Below are 20,962 nucleotides of genomic sequence, written 5' to 3'. Positions count from 1 at the left end.
TCACGAGGTCAGGAGTTCAAGACCAGCATGGCCAAGATGGTGAAATCCCGTGTCTACTAAAAATACAAAAATTAGCTGAATGTGGTGGCGCGGCTGGAGTCCCAGCTGAGGCAGGAGACTTACTTGAACCCGGAGGCGGACGTTGCGGTGAGCCGAGATCGCGCCATTACACTCCAGCCTGGGCGGCAGAGCGAGACTCCGTCTCGGAGGAAAAAAAAAAAAAAAATAAATATATATATATATATATATGCTGGATGTGGTGGTGGGCACCTGTGGTCCCAGCTACTCGGGAGGCTGAGGCGGGAGAATCATTTGAACACGGGAGGCGGAGGTTGCAGTGAGCCGAGATCACGCCGCTGCACTCCAGCCTGGAGACAGAGCGAGACTGCATCTGGAAAAAATGAAAAATAAAAAGAAATAAAACTAAAAAAATTTAGAGGGTTTGCCAGGCAGTTTTTTTATTACTTAATACCTACGTGTACAATGTTGTCCGTGTATGAATGTGTATAGGGAATAAAAATAGGAAGATTGTGCCTTTTTTTTTTTTGAGACGGAGTCTCGCTCTGTTGCCCAGGCTGGAGTGCAGTGGTGTGATCTTGGCTCACTGCAAGCTCTGCCGCCTCCCAGGTTCACACCTTTCTCCTGCCTCAGCCTCCCGAGAAGCTGTGATGACAGGCGCCCGCCACTACGCCTGGCTAATTTTTTTTTTTTGTATTTTTAGTAGAGACGGGTTTCACCGTGTTTGCCAGGATGGTCTCGATCTCCTGACCTCGTGATCTGCCCGCCTTGGCCTCCCAAAGTGCTGGGATTACAGGCGTGAGCCACCGCACCCGGCCGATTGTGCCTTTTTAAAAAGTTCTCTTAAATAGTTTCTTAATAACCCTTTTGTTTGAGACTTGCTAGTCAAATGGCTTCAAATCAGGACCCTACTCAAAATAGTTCTACTGCAATATCGACCTCTATGTTTTTGAAGATGTTATTTTAATTAAAGAAATTCAAATTTATTCACATAAAATTCTGTTGAATTTTATATGTGGTAAACTGAAATGTTAGAGAAAAAAAAATGAGTTCTAAGTTAAAGCTTGTATTTGTGTTACAAGGTTGAATTAAAGAAAATACTTTATCAGAAGAAGATGGCCACTGCCCAGCTGCAGAGGACTCCCATGGTATGATTTCTTGTATTTTGATATATCTTAATGTAGCCGCTTTTATTGTTTCTTGAAGTCTCAGCTACTCTGTTGTTACATTTGGAAGTTAGGGCTCAACTATTTGAGGGTTTTATAATACCAGGAAACTGCATGTTTTAAGAAATGAAGATATTTGCTAAAGCATTTTGAATTAATTGAAAGTTCTATTGGATGTTTGCTGCATTGAATTAAATTGCTCATTCACATTTAATTTACATTAGATATTAATGAATACTACTTTGTTGCTTTGATGAAATTATTGGTCATAGTGGTCCACCTCCAGAATATGAATGTTCAATATATAAGCAGAATAAAAATAAATAAATAAGAAAATGAGGCCGGCCGGGCGCGGTGGCTCACGCCTGTAATCCCAGCTATGAGGGTGACTGAGGCAGGAGAATCACTTGAACTCAGAAAGGGGAGGTTGCAGTGAGCCGAGATAGCACCACTGCACTCCAGCCTGGGTAACAGTGAGACTCTGTCTCAAAAAGAAAATTAATGTTTGAAACCCAGAGACAAATATGTGTTTGTTATCTTTGTGTAGGATTTTGCATTACACTTAATCTCTGTTAAACCTACTCAGTGACCAAAGAGAAAAATCAATGTTATCTATCCATGTATTATGCATTTACAGGCAGTTAATCTGCAAGGGGATTCTTAGGATTTTTAGGTACTTTTTGAGCTGAGGCTGAGGTGAGAGTATCGCTTGAGCCCAAGAGTTTGAGATCAGCCTGGGTAACATAGTGAGACCTCATCTCTACAGAAAAAAAAAAAAGAAAAAAAAAAAAAAAACTTTAGCCAGGCATGGTGGTGCATGCCTGTAGTCTCAGCTACTTTAGAGGTTGTGCGAGGATATATGAAATGTCATATATGAAATGTCTACAATACGCAAATTTATAGGGACAGAAAGCCTAGTGGGTGGGACATGGGATGGGATAAGGGACAGGGAGTGATTGCTAATTGGTATGGGTTTCCTTTTTGGGGTGAAGAAAATGTTATGAAATTGATGGTGGTGATTGTTGCATACACACCTCTGTGAATAAACTAAAAACCATTAAACTGAAAAACAGTTTATATGGGTGTCCCAAAAAAGTGTTTTTAAAATACCAGCCACTATTAATATTTGTTTTATTCATTCTCAAAATACTAGTATTTGATATATTTGAATATAATCTGAAGAATCATATAATTATTCTATACTTTTATTTTTTGAGATGGAGTCTCACTTTGTCACTCAGGCTGGAGTGCAGTGGCACAATCTTGGCTCACTGCAACCTCTGCCTCCTAGGCTCAAGCAATTCCCTGCCTCAACCTCCTGAGTAGCTGGGATTACAGGAGTAGCTGGGTTTACAAGCGCCCGCCACCATACCCAGCTATTTTTTGTATTTTTAGTAGAGACAGGGTTTCACCATTTGGCCAGTCTGGTCTTGAACTCCTGACCTAGTGATCCTCCCGCCTCAGCCTCCCAAAGTGCTGGGATTACAGGTGTGAGCCACTGCACCTGGCCTATACTTTTTTAATGAAATACTTTGTGTCCATCAACTTGCATCCAATTGAGGTTGTAGGCAGCTATGATCGTGCCACTGCACTCCAGCCTGGGCAATAGAGTGAGACCCTGTCTCAATTTTTTAAAAATTTTTAAAAATTAAAAAGATTTTTAGGTACTTTTTGCTTGTGTCCTTTAGGCTATTACCCTAGAAACACCCTCACATTTTATATCCCGCTGTGACTTTTGGGGGATTACTAACCAATATAGGGAGGAATTATTGGGGCGAGTACTATGCTTATACAAAATTAGATCTATGTTAAGAGAAACTACTTTATTTTTAATAAATTTAAATAAAGTGTTCTATTTTCCCTTGAATTTTAGAGTGCACTGGTATTTCCCAATAAGATATCAACTGAACACCAGTCTTTGGTGTTAGTGAAGAGGCTCCTAGCAGTTTCAGTATCCTGTATCACGTATTTGAGAGGAATATTCCCAGAATGCGCTTATGGAACAAGATATCTAGATGGTAATATAATATTTATTTTAAAGCTTTATTTTAAAATGATATTTTTATTTTTGTTTGCTCTAAAACTATAATTTTTGACTTAGAAATTTTATTTTAATAGAAGCTTTATTAATACAATTCACATACCTGACAGTTCATTGTTTAAAAGTGTACATTTCAATGATTTTCAATAAATTCCCAGAGTTGTACAAGGATCACCACAGTCAATTTTAGAACATTTCTTCATCCCAAAAAGAAACTCCATACCCATTAAGCCACTATGCACTTCTCCTCAACCTTCCCAGTCCTAGGCAATCACCAATCTACTTTCTGTCTGTACAGATTTACTTATTTTGGACATTTCATATAAATGAAATAATATAAAATGTGGTCCTGTCCAGGCGCAGTGACTCACACCTGTAATCCCAGCACTTTGGGAGACTGAGGAGGGCGGATCACAAAGTCAAGAGATAGAGACCATCCTGGCCAACATGGTGAAACCCATGTCTACTAAAAATACAAAAATTAGCCAGGCATGGTGGTGCATGCCTGTGGTCCCAGCTACTTGAGAGGCTGAGCAGGAGAACTGCTTGAACCCGGGAGGTGGAGGTTGCAGTGAGCTGAGATTGAGCCACTGCACTCCAGCCTGGCCACAGAGCGAGACTCTGTCTCAAAAAAAAAAAAAAAAAAAAATGTGGTCCTTTGTGACTGGCTTTCAACTAGCATGTTTTCAGGGTTCCTCCATATTGTAACATGGATAAGTGCTTCATCCCTTTTTGTTGCTGAATAATGTTCTATTGTATGGCTGTACCACATTTTACTTATCCCTTTACCAGTTGATGAACATTTGGGTTCTCTTTTTGGCTATTATGAATAATGCCACATTGATGTACATGTTTTTGTTTGGATACCTAAATGGTTTTAAAATATATATATTCAATACCTTTAGAAGCACTTAATCATAAAATTTTTCCTCAGTTTCTCAAGTATAATTTTACCTGAAATTATGCTTATAATGATGAAAGAAATCCATAGAAAACATTCTGTTATTTATAACTTTGTATAGTAGTAGTGTATGTTCTTGTGCTATTTTAAGGAAGTAAAAATACAGCCAGCGCCAGGCGTGGAAGCTCATGTCTGTAATCCCAGCACTTTGGGAGGCTGAGGCAGGAGGATCACTTGAGGCCAAGAGTTCAAGACCAGCCTGGTCAACATAAGGAGACTCCATCTCTATTTTTTTAATTAAAATAATAATAATAATAATAATAATACAGCCAGTTTATACTACAATAATAACTTATTTCTCAGTACATTATACATGCATAATATTGTACACCAGTTATGTGCTGGGCAATATGGTAAGCACTATGTTATGTACGATATCTTGCTAATTCATGTAACAGTCCTACAAATACCTGTTTTTCAAATAAGGAACTTGAGAATATGAGATACTCTCAGTCTTTTCCACTGTGTTACATGTTGCTTCTTTGCAGGCCTCTTTGTTTTTGATAGCCAGTTAACTTCTTGGCCTTTACAAGTATTTTACTGGGATAAGATTCTAAGATCCTTGTATAACAATGGCATGGAAGCAACATATCTAATTTTATGGATTCCATAATTTTTTTATGAAATGTTTTTGTAACCATCAACTTGCATCCTAATTATTATGCTGGCATTTTATAATAAATATTAAAAGACTACTTTCATATAACCTTTCTTCCTTTAATTACATTGATAATATTAATCATCTGGGTATTAATTATTGCTATTAATAATTTACCTGTGCTGGGCACGGTGGCTTACGCCTGTAATCCCAGCACTTTTGGAGGTCAAGGCAGGTGGGTCACCTGAGGTCAGGAGTTCGAGACTAGCCTGGCCAACATGAGAAAATCCTGTCTCTACCGAAAAATACAAAAATTAGCCGGTCATGGTGGCACACCTGAAGTCCCAGCTACTGGGGAGGCTGAGGTGGGAGAAAGGCTTGACTTGGGAGGCAGAAGTTCCAGTGAGCCGAGATCATGCCACTGCACTCCATCCTAGGTGATGGAGTGAGACCCTGTCTCAAAATAATAATTATTATAATTATAATTTACCTGTAATACACAGCTGAAGAAAATAAACTTCATTTAAAATTTCTAGTTGTTTACTTTTCTTAAGTAACTCTATATTTCATCTTTTTGTGTTTAGATCTTTGTGTCAAAATACTGAGAGAAGATAAAAATTGCCCAGGATCCACACAGTTAGTGAAATGGCAAGTAACAGAATACCTAAAGAGAGAAAATTATTTTTGCTTATATTACTTTTTTTTGTACCTTGGATACCTTTTGGTGTTTAACCAAATTTTAGTGAATCACCCTTTAATACTAGATAGCATTTTTGTAGGTCATTAAGTTTTCCACTGACGTTTTCCTCTCCTTGAAGTCTGGGTATTTAGAAAAATAAATTCTAAAAATAAATGTTCCTTTATTTTATGCCCCATGCAAGCAGGCTTTATTTATTTTATTATTGTTCCCCACAAATAGCTGTCAGACATTTTGTATTTTCCCTTCCATCCCTGTCCATCATTTTACATTTCTGCAACATTGTTTTTTATGTTTTGTCTTGTTTAAAGCTAGTTAATAAGAAGGGAGCTTTAATAAGACATTTTTGTATTATTTAGTAATGAGATAATATGGAAATTTATGAAAATAACTCTTTTCTGGAAATGCATTCAGTCTAAAAATGAATCCTTGATTTTTTTTTTTTAGGATGCTAGGATGTTATGATGCTTTACAGAAAAAATATGTAAGTCTTGCAATCTCTCTATCCTTTTTTTTTCTATAGTTTGTGATCTACAAATCTAACTGGTATCATCATGTAGTAAAACATTCATTTGAACTAACTTGAGTATAAGTCAGTCTGAGTTACTGATTTCAGCCTAAACATTTGAATATTTTAAAGACTAATCATCAAGTCATTTAAAGCTAATGGAATTAATACTAAACAAACTTTTCCAAGCTAGTTTTTTAAACACTTATTTGTATTAATAACACATGTTAACTTATAAAAAATTAATGAATTAAAGAGTCTTTTCAAATAATTTATTCATTAGTTTCACATGCCCTCTACAAACTTGTTTATAGTAATAATTTAATAAATTATTTCCTTATTAGGGTTCAAAAATAAATTTCCACATAATCTAGGTTAAATAGTCACAAATTCTGAATTAGCAAAATTAAGAAGGTTTTAAGATGGATTGTAAGCCTTTTTGCATACTTAGTATAATATAGTATCAACATGTATAATGAAGTCCAGCACTAGGCTAATTGTGAAGAAGATGAATTTTTATTTATGGTTCCTAACCTTCCCCATTAAGGTGTAGTAAATATTGAGCTCCTGTTATGTGCTAGGCATTTCTTCTAGGTAGGAACTGGTTAAGCTAACAGTGATCAACAAAACAAAAAGAGTCCCTTGTGTAGTAGGAAAACAAGTAGTTAATAAAACAAATCATGTACTTTTCAATAATGTTAAATGCCATTAAAATTTTTAGCAAAAGTATGTGGTAAATGGAAAGGTAAGGTAACTTTAGATGGGATGGTCATAGGAGCTTCTCTGAGGGAGTGACATTTAAGAGACCTGAATGAGAAGAAACCAGCTAGGCACTGATTTTAGGAGAGAATATTCCCAGCAGAGCAGCTAATGCAAAGAATTAGAAGGAAGTTTAGAGAGTTCCAGGAACAAAAAGAAGGCCAATATGACTGAGGGCAATTGTGCAGTGGGGGAGAATAACATGAGATGAGCCTGGGCAGATAAGCACGGCCAGAGCACTCAGTGGATTTTATTTTAGGTGCAAAGAAAAGCCATTCTAAGGTTATATGTAGAAACGTAATATTTGATTTACATTTAAAAATTGTTTTAGACCAGGCACGGTGGCTCACGCCTGTACTCCCAGCACCTTGGGAAGCTAAGGCAGGTGGATCACCTAAGGTCAGGAGTTTGAGACCAGCCTGGCCAACATGTTGAAAACTTGTCTCTACTAAAAGTACAAAAATGAGCTAGGCATGGTGGCATGCCTGTAATCCCAGCTATTCAGGAGGCTGAGGCAGGAGAATCACTTGAACCTGGGAGGTGGAAGTTGCAGTAAGCTGAGATCATGCCACTGTACTCCAGCCTGAGGGACAGAGTGATACTCTGTCTTAAAAAAAAAAAAAAAAAGTTTTAAATCACTTTGCCCACAACTTAGAGAATCTGCTGTAGAAGGAGAATAAGATTGGGAGTAAGGAGAACAGCACCTAGGCCATTACTGTAGTACTGGTGAGAAATAATGGTTGCTTAGACCATGATAGCAGAGAAAGGAGATTCAGAATGGATTTGGCAGTAGAACTGATTGGATTTGTTGATGGACTGGCTGTGTAATATAAGGAAAAGATCAGAATCAAGGATGACTCTTAGATTTTTGGCAGATCATTTGATTAAATTACTTTCTACGATTTTCTTTTCCTATGGTCTCCAAAACTTCCTCCCTGGGGCCCTGAACTCTCGGCTGTTTCTTTTTTCAAAATCAGTTCTCATTGTTTTCGGTATAACACATATATTGTGTTATTTCACAATATATATTTTTTTCCTTATAACTGGCAGTAATGTCCTTTTTGCTTACATCAATGAAATAAAGTGCTGACATGAATTTCAGTCATCAGTGATTTTACTAGCAACAGATTTCAGGGGATAGGGAAGCATATGTAAGGTCCTGCATTATAGGCATTGATCTTATGCAGTCAAGATCTGCAATGATTATTTGTTATTAGGAATACATGTTGAAATAGGACAAAGAATTCTTATGATTCATAATGAAAAAATATTTTGTAGACTACAAGTAAGATTTTTGTTCTTTGTTGTATTTCAGCTAAGGATGGTTGTTCTAGCTGTAAGTATTTTTAAATTGTGTGTTCTTTTTAAAATGCTGCCAACTTTGGCCTTACTTAATTAAATAACACTAAAACTATCAATTGATTGTGTCACATTATTCGAATAACTGATCTATTCAATGGAATGAAAAAGTAATATTTTGGGTGGTCATTTTTATTTGTTTGTTTTGCTGAGTTCCCATGAAGTTTAGTCTAAACATCTTAATTTAGCTCTTGAATACTTAGCCTTAGATAACTCAATTGTAAATTGTTTTTAAATAGGTATACACAAACCCAGAAGATCCTCAGGTAAGTGTGCTTGAGTTACTAATGAAACATAATGCCTCTAATACCTAAAAAGAATATAAAACATAATATAAGAATATCTTATGCTTTTAATTATGCTTTAATCAATATACTTTCATGTATATTTTCACATTTGAACTTCATAAAACTCTTCTGAGGTAAGGCAGGGCTTGGATTGTTACCTTTAAACAGATTAACATGACAGAGATTATGTGACTGATCTTAGGCCACAAAGCTTACAAACTGTCAGAAATAACTTAAATCTCCTGACGTCTAATTCTTTACAGTATTTTTTATACTATATTTTAGAATTATGAAAGGGCTTGAGTTTTAGGAAAGTAAGAAAGTCATCTTTAAACTTAGAATATTCATCCCAATTCAGTCATGGCTAACTATTTATCTTACAATGAAAGGAGAGAAGGGAGAACATGAAAGGGAAAACCGGAAGATAAGAAACAAGGGGGAAAGATCTACTGAGTGCTTACTCTATATTAGGCTCTGTTCTTTGGGGCTTTATGTGCATTATCTCATTTATTCATCCCAGCTTTCATGAGGTGACCACTGTTAGCATCTCCACTCTACAGATTAGGAAATCTAGGTACAAGGGATTTCTTGCCTAAGGTCATAGTGGCAGAAGAGGCAGAACCAGGTTTTGGACCTAGGAAGGCCAGTTCACGATTTGGGTGTTTACCCATTAGGCTATAGTTGTTAAAATGTTTCATTCAGTCAAGGAGAGGTAGATTTAAACTGGTGTTAATAATAGATGTTTAAAAACATCACTATGTAAGCAATGAAATATAAAGAAAGCAATAAAAGTTTTCATGCTTCAGGAGGGCTGAGAATGTGTCTTTTCTTTGATACTCAGGCCTGCAATTAATGCTTAATATGTGTCCATGCTGACAAAGCAGATCATTTGGGTAAAGGCTGTGAATTAATAGATTGTTCAGAAAACTAATTGATTGTTCAGAAAATGTTCATTTATTTTCATATGTTTTATAATTGTGCATTTTTTCAATCAGTAAATTAGCAACCTTGTTGATACAATAACATTTATTGAATGTTTACTATATGTCAGGTACTTTATAAAGTACCCTGTATAAAGTATCCCATTTGTGAATATTTATTCACAACTACCAATGAGATATGTACTGTCTTTAATCCCTTTTTTAGCTGGGGAAACTAAAACTTAAACTAAGGCTTAAGTGGCATGCCTGTGGTTACAGTATAGCAAAGATTTAAGCCCTGTGTTAGCCACTCTGCTGAGGTATGTTGCCTCCCTTATCTGCCTGCTAAGGAGTTCCTTCCATGTGGTATAAATAACATACATTAAAATGAGTTGGGAAATAGATGTCTCTCCAAGACTGAAGCCCCATATCCAAACCATGAAAACTGAACACGAGGAATCAAAAGCTTCAATGGACCAATAGGGATTAATATGGCAGAAAAAAAGTATTGACTAAATGTTGTGTCATACAAAACAGAATATAGCTATTTAGCAGCTAGTACTGAATATCAGAAACATAACTGCAATATTTTCTATTTAAGACAATTTCAGAATGTTACCAATTCAAATTCAAATACACCAATAATGGACCACTCATGGACTTCATAAGGTATTGTTCTATAGTTTTCTTTTTGTATTACAGATTACCACTTATTCATATTAATGCTATATAGCTAAACTTCAGAATTCATTCTGAAACTGCAGGGTCATCCCCAATTAACCATCAAGATGTGGCTATGCAAAATGGAGTGGTGACTTGGAGTAGCTTCAAGCCAGATTCTGTGGTTAATTATAAGCAATTTTAATTGTGGAAAGAGAACTTAGGTGATTAGAAATATAGAAATACAATTTTAAAACATTATTTGCTTTCTTTAAACACTTTATGTAAAATGCATTTAAGTAAAATTAAGTTATTGATTTCTAGCAATGATATTAATATTAAAATTTTATAATAATGACATTAAAACACATGGTAACTTTCAAGTTAACAGCTTAATGCTATAATAGAAATAAGAATCTCAAATAGTTAAAATGTAAAGTTATGATACTAGAAGCCACAGGTTTCATAAAAGAAATTAATATGTGATTCTCTTCTAGTAAAAACCAAAGCAATGAATCTAGCATGTCATCTACCGACACCAAGAAAGCAAGCATTCTCCTCATTCGCAAGATTTATATCCTAATGCAAAATCTGGGGCCTTTACCTAATGATGTTTGTTTGACCATGAAACTTTTTTACTACGATGAAGGTACTATTTGCAATACATCCTGTTTCAGTTGGTACCTATGTTTTATTATTATTGAAGCAATTGGTTTCCATTCCAAATATTTTTAGCACCTAAATTTTTTGAAATTATAAAATTTACATTTAATATCACTATTCAAAAAGAAAGATTTGCAAAATTAAGCTTTAAAATAGATGCTTCTCTAGTGATAGGAATAAATCCATGTGAAGTATAACCTCACTCAATTAAATAAATTTAACAATGAGTTAACAGTTTTCACTTATCAGATTGGTAAAATGTGTTAATCCATTATTGATAAGGATGTGGGGAAACAGAAACTTTTTTCTTTTTTGGAGACTGAGTCTTGCTCTGTCGCCCAGGCTGGAATGCAGTGGCACAATCTCAGCTCACTGCAGCCTCCACCTCCTGGGTTCAAGTGATTCTCCTGCCTCAACTTCCTGAGTAGCTGGGACTACAGGCATTCACCACCATGTCTGGCTAATTTTTGTATTTTTAGTAGAGATGGGGTTTCACCGTCTTGGCCAGGCTAGTCTTGAACTCCTGATCTCAAGTGATTCACCCACCTTGACCTCCCAAAGAACTGGGATAACAGGCACAAACCACCGCACCCGGCCAAGCAGGCACTTTTATACACTTGAGGGACTGTATACAGGTTCTACATTTTTAGAGGACAATTTGGCAGTATCAAAATTTTAAATCTTTAATCTAGAAATTCTATAGTGAGAAAAATATATTGAAAATATAATTGTGCAAATATGCAAATATATAAGGATTTTGATTATAGCATTGGCTAAAATAGGAACAAACTGGAAACAACTTAAGTATCCTTCACTGGGGACTGAGTAAATAAATTATGGTCCATCTGCATAATAGAATACTACACAAGCTGTTAAAAAGAAGGTGCTGATAAATTACATTATCCAAGATATATTATTAAGTTAAAACCAGCTAGATATGGAACGGTATGATCTCATTTGTGTTTCTGAAGGAATTTTATATATGTAATTCCTAAAACCTATGTAAATATGAAATATCTTTTATTATATGCATGTCTTCTAGAAGAACATAAAGCAACAAAAATAACAACTAACATTTATTGAGTATTTACTATGTGCCAGTTCTGTTCTCAACATTTTACAACACTTTATTTTATTCCCACAATGACCCTGTGAAGTAGGTACTATTATTTTCACTATTTGACAGATGAGAAAATCAAATCAGGGATGAAAAAAATTTACCGAAGGTCACAGACAGTCAAGTGAAGAAAACAAAGCTTACCTTCAGGGATTAAAATGGGGACTTGGACATAGTAGGAGAGTGATTCTTATGTTTTGCATTATGCTCTTATATACTATTTGAAATACCTGCAATCTGCATGTGTTTTTATAATAATAATAATATTTTCTTTAATTTCATGAACAGCACGGTTTACACTTACTTTTTTGCAGTTACACCCCCAGATTACCAGCCTCCTGGTTTTAAGGATGGTGATTGTGAAGGAGTTATATTTGAAGGGGAGCCTATGTATTTAAATGTGGGAGAAGTCTCAACACCTTTTCACATCTTCAAAGTAAAAGTGACCACTGAGAGAGAACGAATGGAAAATATTGATTCAACTATACTATCACCAAAACAAATAAAAACACCATTTCAAAAAATCCTGAGAGACAAAGATGTAGAAGATGAACAGGAGCATTATACAAGTGTAAGTGTATTTCGAGAGTTATAAAGAACAATAATAACAAATGCTTTACTCAATTCTGAAGATTTTTTATAGCTCCCATTAACATTTGTGTAAATTCTCTATTATAATCGTGAACTCAAGGTTGGAAGGGTCCTTAAAGTCTAGGCCTATGGTTTTAAAACTTTTTATTTAGTCCAAACATTATACTAGAACTTAAAAGCATGACTATTCTGGTTGAAGCAGGGAATGTTCCTGAAGGCTCTGCCACTCCATATGTCACTTACCTTCATAGTGGACTCTGAGGAAACCCCTCGGACTCTAGGGCATAATTTGAAAAGCATTGCACTAGTCCAACCCCTGGCTAATGATGGAATCTTTTCTACGACATCCCTATTAAGTGTTCAGGTAGCCTGTGCTTGAATTTCTCTGGGGCCTGGAAAGTAACTGTTCTGAAGCAGCCTGGAAGTTCCTGGAAGTCAGGAAGTATCTTATTCAACTTTTTAATCATCCTGTGCCTAGCACTTGAATTTGTAGTTAGTGCATCCTAAGTATTAGTCGAGTGAATGGATGAATAGAAGTATAAAAGAGTTTTTTAGTTGCCTTACTTCCAGCAAATGTGAAAGTCATTATTGCTTTAATCTTTCAGGCATTAACATTATATCCTTTAATCTCACTTCTCTTGTTTTCTCTGTCTCAATTTATTCTAAGTTATGACTATAATACCTATGTACAGAGATTCACTATCCTGATTAGGCTCTCTGACCACATCTTTACACATGGAAAATTCAATCAATTTTCAACCAATTCAGTCAAAGAAAAAAAACTTTTTTCTAAGACCTAAATCCCAGTCTTGCGTTATAACAAATATGGCTGAGGTGTTTGTAGCATTCTTGAAAATATTTAAATCTCTTTCACATGTATCACAAAGGGAACAATAATTGTAATGTAGACATTAAACCTGTTGCTATTTTTACCATAACATGGCTGAGCTGAAGAGTCTTTATTGCATATATATATATATATATATATTTTTTTTTTTTTTTTTTTTTTTTTTTTGAGACAGAGTTTCGCTCTTATTGCCCAGGCTGGAGTGCAATGGCACGATCTCAGCTCACCGCAACCTCTGCCTCCCTGGTTCAAGTGATTCTTGTTCCTCAGCCTCCTGAGTAGCTGGGATTACAGACATGCACCACCATGCCTGGCTAATTTTGTATTTTTAGTAGAGACAGGGTTTCTCCATGTTGGTCAGGCTGGTCTCGAATTCCCAACTTCAGGTGATCCGCCCACCTCTGCCTCTCAAAATGCTGAGATTACAGGCATGAGCCACCACGCCTGACCAAAAGTTGTATATTTTTATGATTTGTCCTTAAAGAAACCCTGCAAAATAAAGAAAAATAGTATTTTATACTTTATTTGGATTAATAAATTGCCTTTTGATAGTAATTCTAGGAACACTTTTATTTCTAGCAAGTATAAGGTAGTTGTAGGTTTTTGGGGTTTTTTGGTTTGTTTGTTTTGTTGTGTTTTGTTTTTTGAGACAGAGTCTTGCTCTATTGCCCAGACTGGAGTGCAGTGGCAGATCTTGGCTCACTGCAACCGCTAGCCTCCTGGGTTCAAGGTATTCTCCTGCCTTAGCCTCCTGAGTAGCTGGGATTACAAGCGTGTGCCACCATGCCTGGCTAATTTTTGTATTTTTAGTAGAGACAGGATTTCACCATGTTAGCCAGACTGGTCTCCAACTCCTGACCTCAAGTGATCTGCCCACCTCAGCCTTCCAAAGTGCTGGGATTACAGGTGTGAGCCATTGTGCCCAGCCTGGGTTGGTTTGTTTGTTTGTTTTTGAGACAGGGTCTCATTCTGTCTCCCAGGCTGGAGTGCAGTGGGATGATCACAGCTACTGCAGTCTCAAACTTCTGGGCTCAAGCGATCCTCTCACCTCAGCCTCCTGCGTAGCTGGGACCACAGAAACATGCCACCACACCTGGCTAATTTTTTAAATTTTTTCATAGAGACAAGGTCTCATCATATTGCCCAGGCTAATCTGGAACTACTAGTCTCAAGCAATCCTCCCTCCATGGCCTTCCAAAGTGGTAGGAATACAAGCATGAGCCACCATGCCCAGCCAGTAGTTTTATATTGTATTTAGCCTTCACATGAAACAAATTCGTTCATAAATGCTTTCTGCTCACTTGTTTTAATTCCTTTTTGAAATGTGTCCATTTTTTTCTTCACATAATTATATAGGATGATTTGGACATGGAAACTAAAATGGAAGAACAGGAAAAAAACCCTGCATCTTCTGAACTTGGAGGTAAGAAGTTAATGAAAATGTACATTAACTCACTTCCAACTCAATTTTATACCTGTTTAATTTTTTTTTCTTTTTTTTACAGAGCCAAGTTTAGTTTGTGAGGAAGATGAAATTATGAGGTCTAAAGAAAGTCCAGATCTTTCCATTTCTCATTCTCAGGTATAAATTTGATAGTTCCATCTCACTTTTGTTTTGTTCAAAGGACAGTTGCTTGTATGCTATTTTTTTTATTTTTCAGATTTTCTTATTCCAGGTCTTTTAGAATAAAATTCAATATTTAGAATGCTTATTAGTAACTAACAACTAAATCTGGCAATTATATGTTGATGAATTTTGGGTATATTACTGGTGAATTTGTTTAGTAATAAACCTAAATACTATTGGTAGAATCTGAGAATTTCAGAGCTAGATAGAATCTTATGCAGTTATTTATTCCGCCCTGCTTCATATTTATAAATGGAATATATAATACATTTGTGTTGCCTTGGAGCATACATGTTTTATTTTCCTTTTCAAATATAGTAAAATCCTGAAATAAGAGATGTAGGTAATATGAACTTAGAAATAACATGATTGATGATTGATTGTCTACCTTCCTCTGCCCAGCCCATTTCTCAAATGAGTAGACTAAATTTCTGGTCTTCTGGAAGGGTGATGCCTGGTGATTATTTGGTACTTTCTCTGTTCAGTGGTTGGCCAATTATGTAAAGTGTCAGTTTCACTATCTTTACTTTTGTGCTTTTTGTACAGTATGAACCAACTCAAAATTATTGGTTTTAACTTAACAAGACCCTAAATTTTATGTGGTTAAATTTTTGGACTCCATTTATTGTGTTATGAAAAGGTTTTGTTATACTAAGTTATATTTTTTGTAATTATTTTCTTTTTGAGGTTGAGCAGTTAGTCAACAAAACATCTGAACTTGATATGTCTGAAAGCAAAACAAGAAGTGGAAAAGTCTTTCAGAATAAAATGGTAAATATCTCTTTAGGTTTGTTTTCCATTCTAACCTTGTAATTCTCCCCCATATGTGAGTTTATTTTAATATTCATTTATTAGACCAATATTTACTAAGTACCTATTATGTGTCAGGTATTTTACTAGGTGCTTAGGATATAACCTGAATAACACATACTTCTTGGTCTTAGCTAAAGTTTAGTAACTGGAAATAAACAAGCAATGATATAGAGCCGTTATAGAAGTCTGAATAGGCTACATAGGCACAAAGAAAGGAATGGTTAATTTTACTGAAGGTATATTAAAGAGAGGGACCCAGGAAAGGTTTTGGGAAGAAATGATACTATCATCCAGACTCCCAGAGAAATTTCCTAGAATGCCAGAATGTTCCCATGCTTGATCTTTCTTTTTTCTATTTAAATTTCACTTAATTTAAGTTCCAAGATACATGTGCAGGACGTGCAGCTTTGTTACATAGGTAAACGTGTGCCATAGTGGTTTGCTGCACCTATCAATCTATTACCTAGGTATTAAGCCCCGCATGCATTAGCTATTTATTCTAATGCTCTCCCTCCCTCCAACCACCTGACAGACCCCAGTGTGTATTGTTCCCCTCTTTGTGTCTATGTGTTCTCATGGTTTAGTTACCACTTATAAGCGAGAACATGTGGTGTTTGGTTTTCTGTTCTTGTGTTAGTTTGCTGAGGATAATGACTTCCAGCTCCATCCATGTCCCTGCAAAGGACGTGATTTCATTTCTTGTTATAGCTGCATATTTTCTTTATCCAGTCTATCACTGATGGGCATGTGGGTTGAGTCTGTTTTTGCTATTGTGTATAGTGGTGCAATGAACATACAGGTGCATGTATCTTTGTAATAGAATGATTTATATTCCTCTGGGTATATACCTAGTAAAGGGATTACTGGGTCAAATGGTATTTCTGGTTCCAGGTCTTTGAAGAATCCACCACACTGTCTTCCACAATGGTTGAACTAATTTACATTCCAACCAACAGAGTAAAAGTGTTCCTATTTCTCTGTAGCCTCGCCAGCATCTGTTGTTTCTTAACTTTTTAATAATCACCATTCTGACTGGCATAAGATGGTATCTCATTGTGGTTTTGATTTGTATTTCTCTAATGATCAGTGATGTTGAGTGTTTTTCATATGTTTGTTGGCCACATAAATGTCTTCTTTTGAGAAATGTCTGTTCATGCCTTTTACCCACTTTTTAATGGGGCTGTTTGTTTTTTTCTTGTAAATTTGTTTAAATTCCTTGTAGATTCTGGATATTAGGCCTTTGTCAGATGGATAGATTGTGGAAATTTTCTCCCATTCTGTAGGTTCTCTGTTCACTCTGAAAAATATGGAATGCTTCATGAATTTGCATGTCATCCTTGTGCAAGGGACAGGCTAATCTTCTCTATATCGTTCTAATTTTAGTATATGTGTTGCTGAAGTGAGCACCATGCTCAATCTTATAAGTTGAGTTTCTTGTTAATAAGACATTACAAAACAATATTTTGTATATAACTTGCATAAAATGAATCTCATATTCTTAAGGGAAAAAAATCACTACTTTATTTTAGCTTTTGGTATGAATTATACTAAATCAAAATTCATATTTGATTTTAGACCTTTAAATTACTCTCAAAGGTTCATTGGGGTGAAGAAAAAGCATTCTGTAAAACACATAAAATATCCAAAGTTTAGGAAATAAATAGCTCACTGTTTAGTGGTGTACTAGAACATTTCTTCCCAACTCCTCACTCAGAGATATCATGTTGGTAGCTTAAATTGGACATGTTGGTAGTATTCACAGCACAGAAATCAGCAAATGCCTCAGGGTTTGTTTCTCTCCTAGAGCTGGTTATTAAACATTTATCAGAACACTACTCATTATAGTGCCATTTTTAAGTGTCTTCCTCCACCCCTATTCTCAATGGGAAGTTAGAACTGGCAGAAGGCAGCATTCAAATGAGTATGCTCATGAAAGCAAGAGATAAAGGAATGTCAAGATTTACTACTTCTACAAGCAAAATGTTCATCCTATCCAGTTTATATGTGGGATGAATAACCTTTACTAGGATATAGGGATAGAGACTAGCGTTTTAAAAATTATTAAGCAAGATCTCCTTGTAACGTAACATTAAGATGCTTTGGGGACATAAATTTATTTCTGAAATTGCACATGTTTTTGGATATGAACTCTGAGCCAGTGTACTCCTGATTTTGAGAATTATTACTGAATTGTGGTTAGAAAAGGGCAAGAAATGAAAATATTCATTATTATATATACTAAGGAATTATCACTGGAAAGGTCATTTCAAGCATCAGAAAAGAAGTCTGTCCTTTTAGAGAATAGTTATATGACACCTAATCGTTAGTCATTTTCCAATATTCATTTTAATAACTATATATACAGCATTATTCACAATAGCCAAAAGATGGGAAAAACCTAAATATACATCAACAGATGAATGGATAAAAAAATGTGGTATATTCATACAATTGACTATCAGCCATAAAAAAAAAAATGAAGTGCCAATACATGCTACAACTTAGATGAACCTTGAAAACATGCTAATTAAAGGAAGTTACTCACAAAAGTCCACATATTATTCCATTCATTTGAAAGTCAGAACAGGGAAAGCTATTGAGACAGTCTTAAGGCTGGTGGGAGGATGGCAGAATAAGACAGCGATAGCTAAGGGATATGGAGTTTGTCTTTAGGGTGATGAAAGTGATCTAAAATTGATTGTGGTGATGATTGTACAACTCTGAATGTACTGAAAATCATTGAATCGTACACTTATAAATGGGTGAATCATATAGTATCTAAATTATATCTCAATAAAGCTGTTTTTTAAAAAAAATTGTATATCCAGTTGGGCACTGTGGCTCATTCCTGTAATCCCAGCACTTTGGCAAGCTGAGGCAGGAGGATCGCTTGAGGCCAGAAGTTTCAGGCTGCAGTGAGCCATGATGGTGCCACTGCATTCCAGCCTGGGTGACAGAGGGATACCCTGTCCCTAAAAACTAAATAAATAAATACATAAATATTGCATATTGTTGCATAAGATTGAAAAATCAAGTGTTGGCTGTTCTTTGAGAAATAACCAATTAGTAATTATTCTATCTTTGTGGAGGCAAATGGAAATCAACCAGTAAAATCTTCCAAAGAAAATCGGAAGAGAAGTCAACATGAATCTGGGAGAAGAGTAAGTCTTATGATAATGTATAGTTTGAATACAATGGCAAGTATCAGAATATCATTACTACAGATTAAATTTAAAATGATGAATTTGATATCTCTCAATGTACCTGAGAGTTCTGATATTCAAATTTTGTTTAAGTATATTTTGTTTTAAAAATCGAGGTGATTTTGAAATAAGATGCCCTATGTTGGTTTATTAGTTTTTTCCATGTAAACATCTCCTGTCTCATTCCATGAATGATTTTAAGTAATCGGAGGAATTTATAATATAAAATCAAAATCGGCTGGGCGCAGTGGCTCACGCCTGTAATCCCAGCACTTTGGGAGGCTGAGGTAGGTGGATCACGAGGTCAAGAGATCAAGACCATCCCGGCCAACATGGTGAAATCCCATCTCTACTAAAAATACAAAAAAAAAAAATTAGCTGGGCGTGGTGGCCATGCCTGTAGTCCCAGCTACTTTGGAGGTTGAGGCAGGAGAATCGCTTGAACCTGGGAGGCGGAGGTTGCAGTGAGCCGAGATCGCGCCACTGCACTCCAGCCTGGTGACAGACCAAGACTCCGTCTTAAAAAAAAAAAAAAAATCAGTGCCAGGAAAAATATAAGTAGAATGAGAAAGTGACAATACAAGAATATTAAGGCAATTTTGTTTATATAGAACTGAAATTGGGCCACAAATCTGATCTGAGCTTTCTAGAGACCAAAACTGAAGTAGAAGGAGGACAAGTTACTAAATACATGTGTTCCCTAAAAATATAGGGTCTCATCCTAGTACCTCTGGAGAAAAAAATCTTTTCCTGACTTAAACCCTATAGTTGTTTCATGTTTAGAACCTTATTTTACCAAATCAGATAATGTATTTGCCATTTCTGAGATAATTATGCATATTTTTCCAACCAGATATTTTAGTATTATTAGTAAGTTAGAATTAGACAACTGAAAACTTAAGACTACTTTTAAAGCTCAAATGTTAACATCCCAAGAGTACAAAAGCAAGACATGATTTAAATCTTACATGATTCCAAGGTAGAATGTTTTTCTATTTGTAGTTCATTTTTAAATCTTTTTCCCTTCTTATTCCTCTGAAATATTTGGCTATTTTGAGGACACAATGTTAAATCTATCTTCTCACTACTACAGCAACCCTACTGAAGATTATACATTTTGCAAGTGCATACTTTCAGCAGCCATTGGAAAATGTTAATAATAAATTTTACTCTACTTTTAAGAAACCCAGATATAGTTATGCTAGGTATGCTAGGCATAATTTTTTTTAAAAAGGAGAGAAATCTCAGATACATGAAAAAATTTACAATTAAAGACATTTCAACAGGAAAGTATCTATTCTTAGTAGTTGTTTTCTTTTGACAGGTCCTCCATCACTTTGATTCTTCTAGTCAAGAGTCAGTGCCAAAAAGGAGAAAGTTTAGTGAACCAAAGGAACATATATAAAAATTATTTTTCTTCTGCAGGTTTGTGGAGTTCTTCTCAACATTTAAACTGAAGGACCCTATATTATATTTCCCTAACTCTGAAGATGTGTATGTAGTTTAAAGCAGTTTGTACACTAAAATTAAGTTCTTGGCTGGCCGTCATATTGTGGTCCTTAATCTTGAGATAAATCCAACAGAACTTTCGAATAAAAGCAAAAGTACAAATGTCATAATTGATTCTGTAATAAGTAAAATTTGAAAATTGATTTTGTTCATTATCTACTTGATATTTCCATTAAATACATACTGTTAAGGCCCTCTAATGTCATTTTTCTAAACAGTAATGTTTGCTTTGGTATTAAAATTTGGTATGGATTCACTTTTTACTTATGTTAAAATTATACCATTTAACTGGCTCTTTTGTCGTTGTGCTGTTATTAAAACAATGTTCTTCAATATTTTGATATAATGTATTAATATTTTAATATATAATGCACAATTTAAAAATTGGTGCTTTACCTTTACTATATTTTTTTTACAGGACAAAAAGACTGATTTTTAAAGTATGGCATTTTTTGCAGCATAAATAAAATATTGTTCAGTACGTAGGCCGTTTCATCGCTTCTAATTTTTATTTAAGTAGCAGGAAATATGGCTCCATTCATTTGAAAGGCTGGTAGAAGGATGGGGGGATAGGGAATACTAATTTTTAGATGATTTTGGTAGCTATTACTTTTGCAA

General features: G+C 35.3%; 1 protein-coding gene and 1 non-coding gene across 3 annotated transcripts; one reads left to right on the top strand and one right to left on the bottom strand.

Moving 5' to 3' along the window:
- Positions 1-1,133: 1,133 nt before the first annotated feature.
- Positions 1,134-20,824, top strand: HORMAD1 (HORMA domain containing 1). Of its 2 annotated transcripts, XM_025378804.1 has the most exons (14): positions 1,134-1,166; positions 3,058-3,202; positions 5,369-5,432; positions 5,929-5,965; positions 8,064-8,084; positions 8,347-8,373; positions 9,916-9,983; positions 10,472-10,623; positions 12,069-12,325; positions 14,549-14,615; positions 14,698-14,774; positions 15,507-15,590; positions 18,722-18,793; positions 20,160-20,824. In XM_025378804.1, the coding sequence occupies exons 1-14, from the start codon at positions 1,134-1,136 to the stop codon at positions 20,238-20,240; spliced, it is 1,185 nt and encodes a 394-aa protein (XP_025234589.1). In that variant the 3' UTR covers positions 20,241-20,824. The 2 variants fall into 2 exon arrangements, with proteins under 2 accessions (XP_025234589.1, XP_025234598.1); XM_025378813.1 differs by lacking the exon at positions 8,064-8,084.
- On the bottom strand, positions 16,933-17,039 carry LOC112615325. Its single transcript, XR_003117322.1, has one exon. It is a non-coding gene; the product is annotated as a U6 spliceosomal RNA (small nuclear RNA).
- Positions 20,825-20,962: the final 138 nt, after the last annotated feature.

The sequence above is a fragment of the Theropithecus gelada genome, chromosome 1 (genome assembly GCF_003255815.1).
Source record: "Theropithecus gelada isolate Dixy chromosome 1, Tgel_1.0, whole genome shotgun sequence".
In the NCBI taxonomy this organism is placed as follows: domain Eukaryota; kingdom Metazoa; phylum Chordata; class Mammalia; order Primates; family Cercopithecidae; genus Theropithecus; species Theropithecus gelada.
This window is presented reverse-complemented; position numbering and strand designations above follow the sequence as displayed.

Bases quoted from the DNA above. Each gene is read 5' to 3' on its own strand.
- HORMAD1 (XM_025378804.1), top strand. From the start codon at position 1,134: ATGGCCACTGCCCAGCTGCAGAGGACTCCCATG. The intron at 8,085-8,346 runs GTAAGTATTTTT...GTTTTTAAATAG, and splicing joins TAAGGATGGTTGTTCTAGCT to GTATACACAAACCCAGAAGA. The intron at 14,775-15,506 runs GTATAAATTTGA...TTTCTTTTTGAG, and splicing joins TTTCCATTTCTCATTCTCAG to GTTGAGCAGTTAGTCAACAA.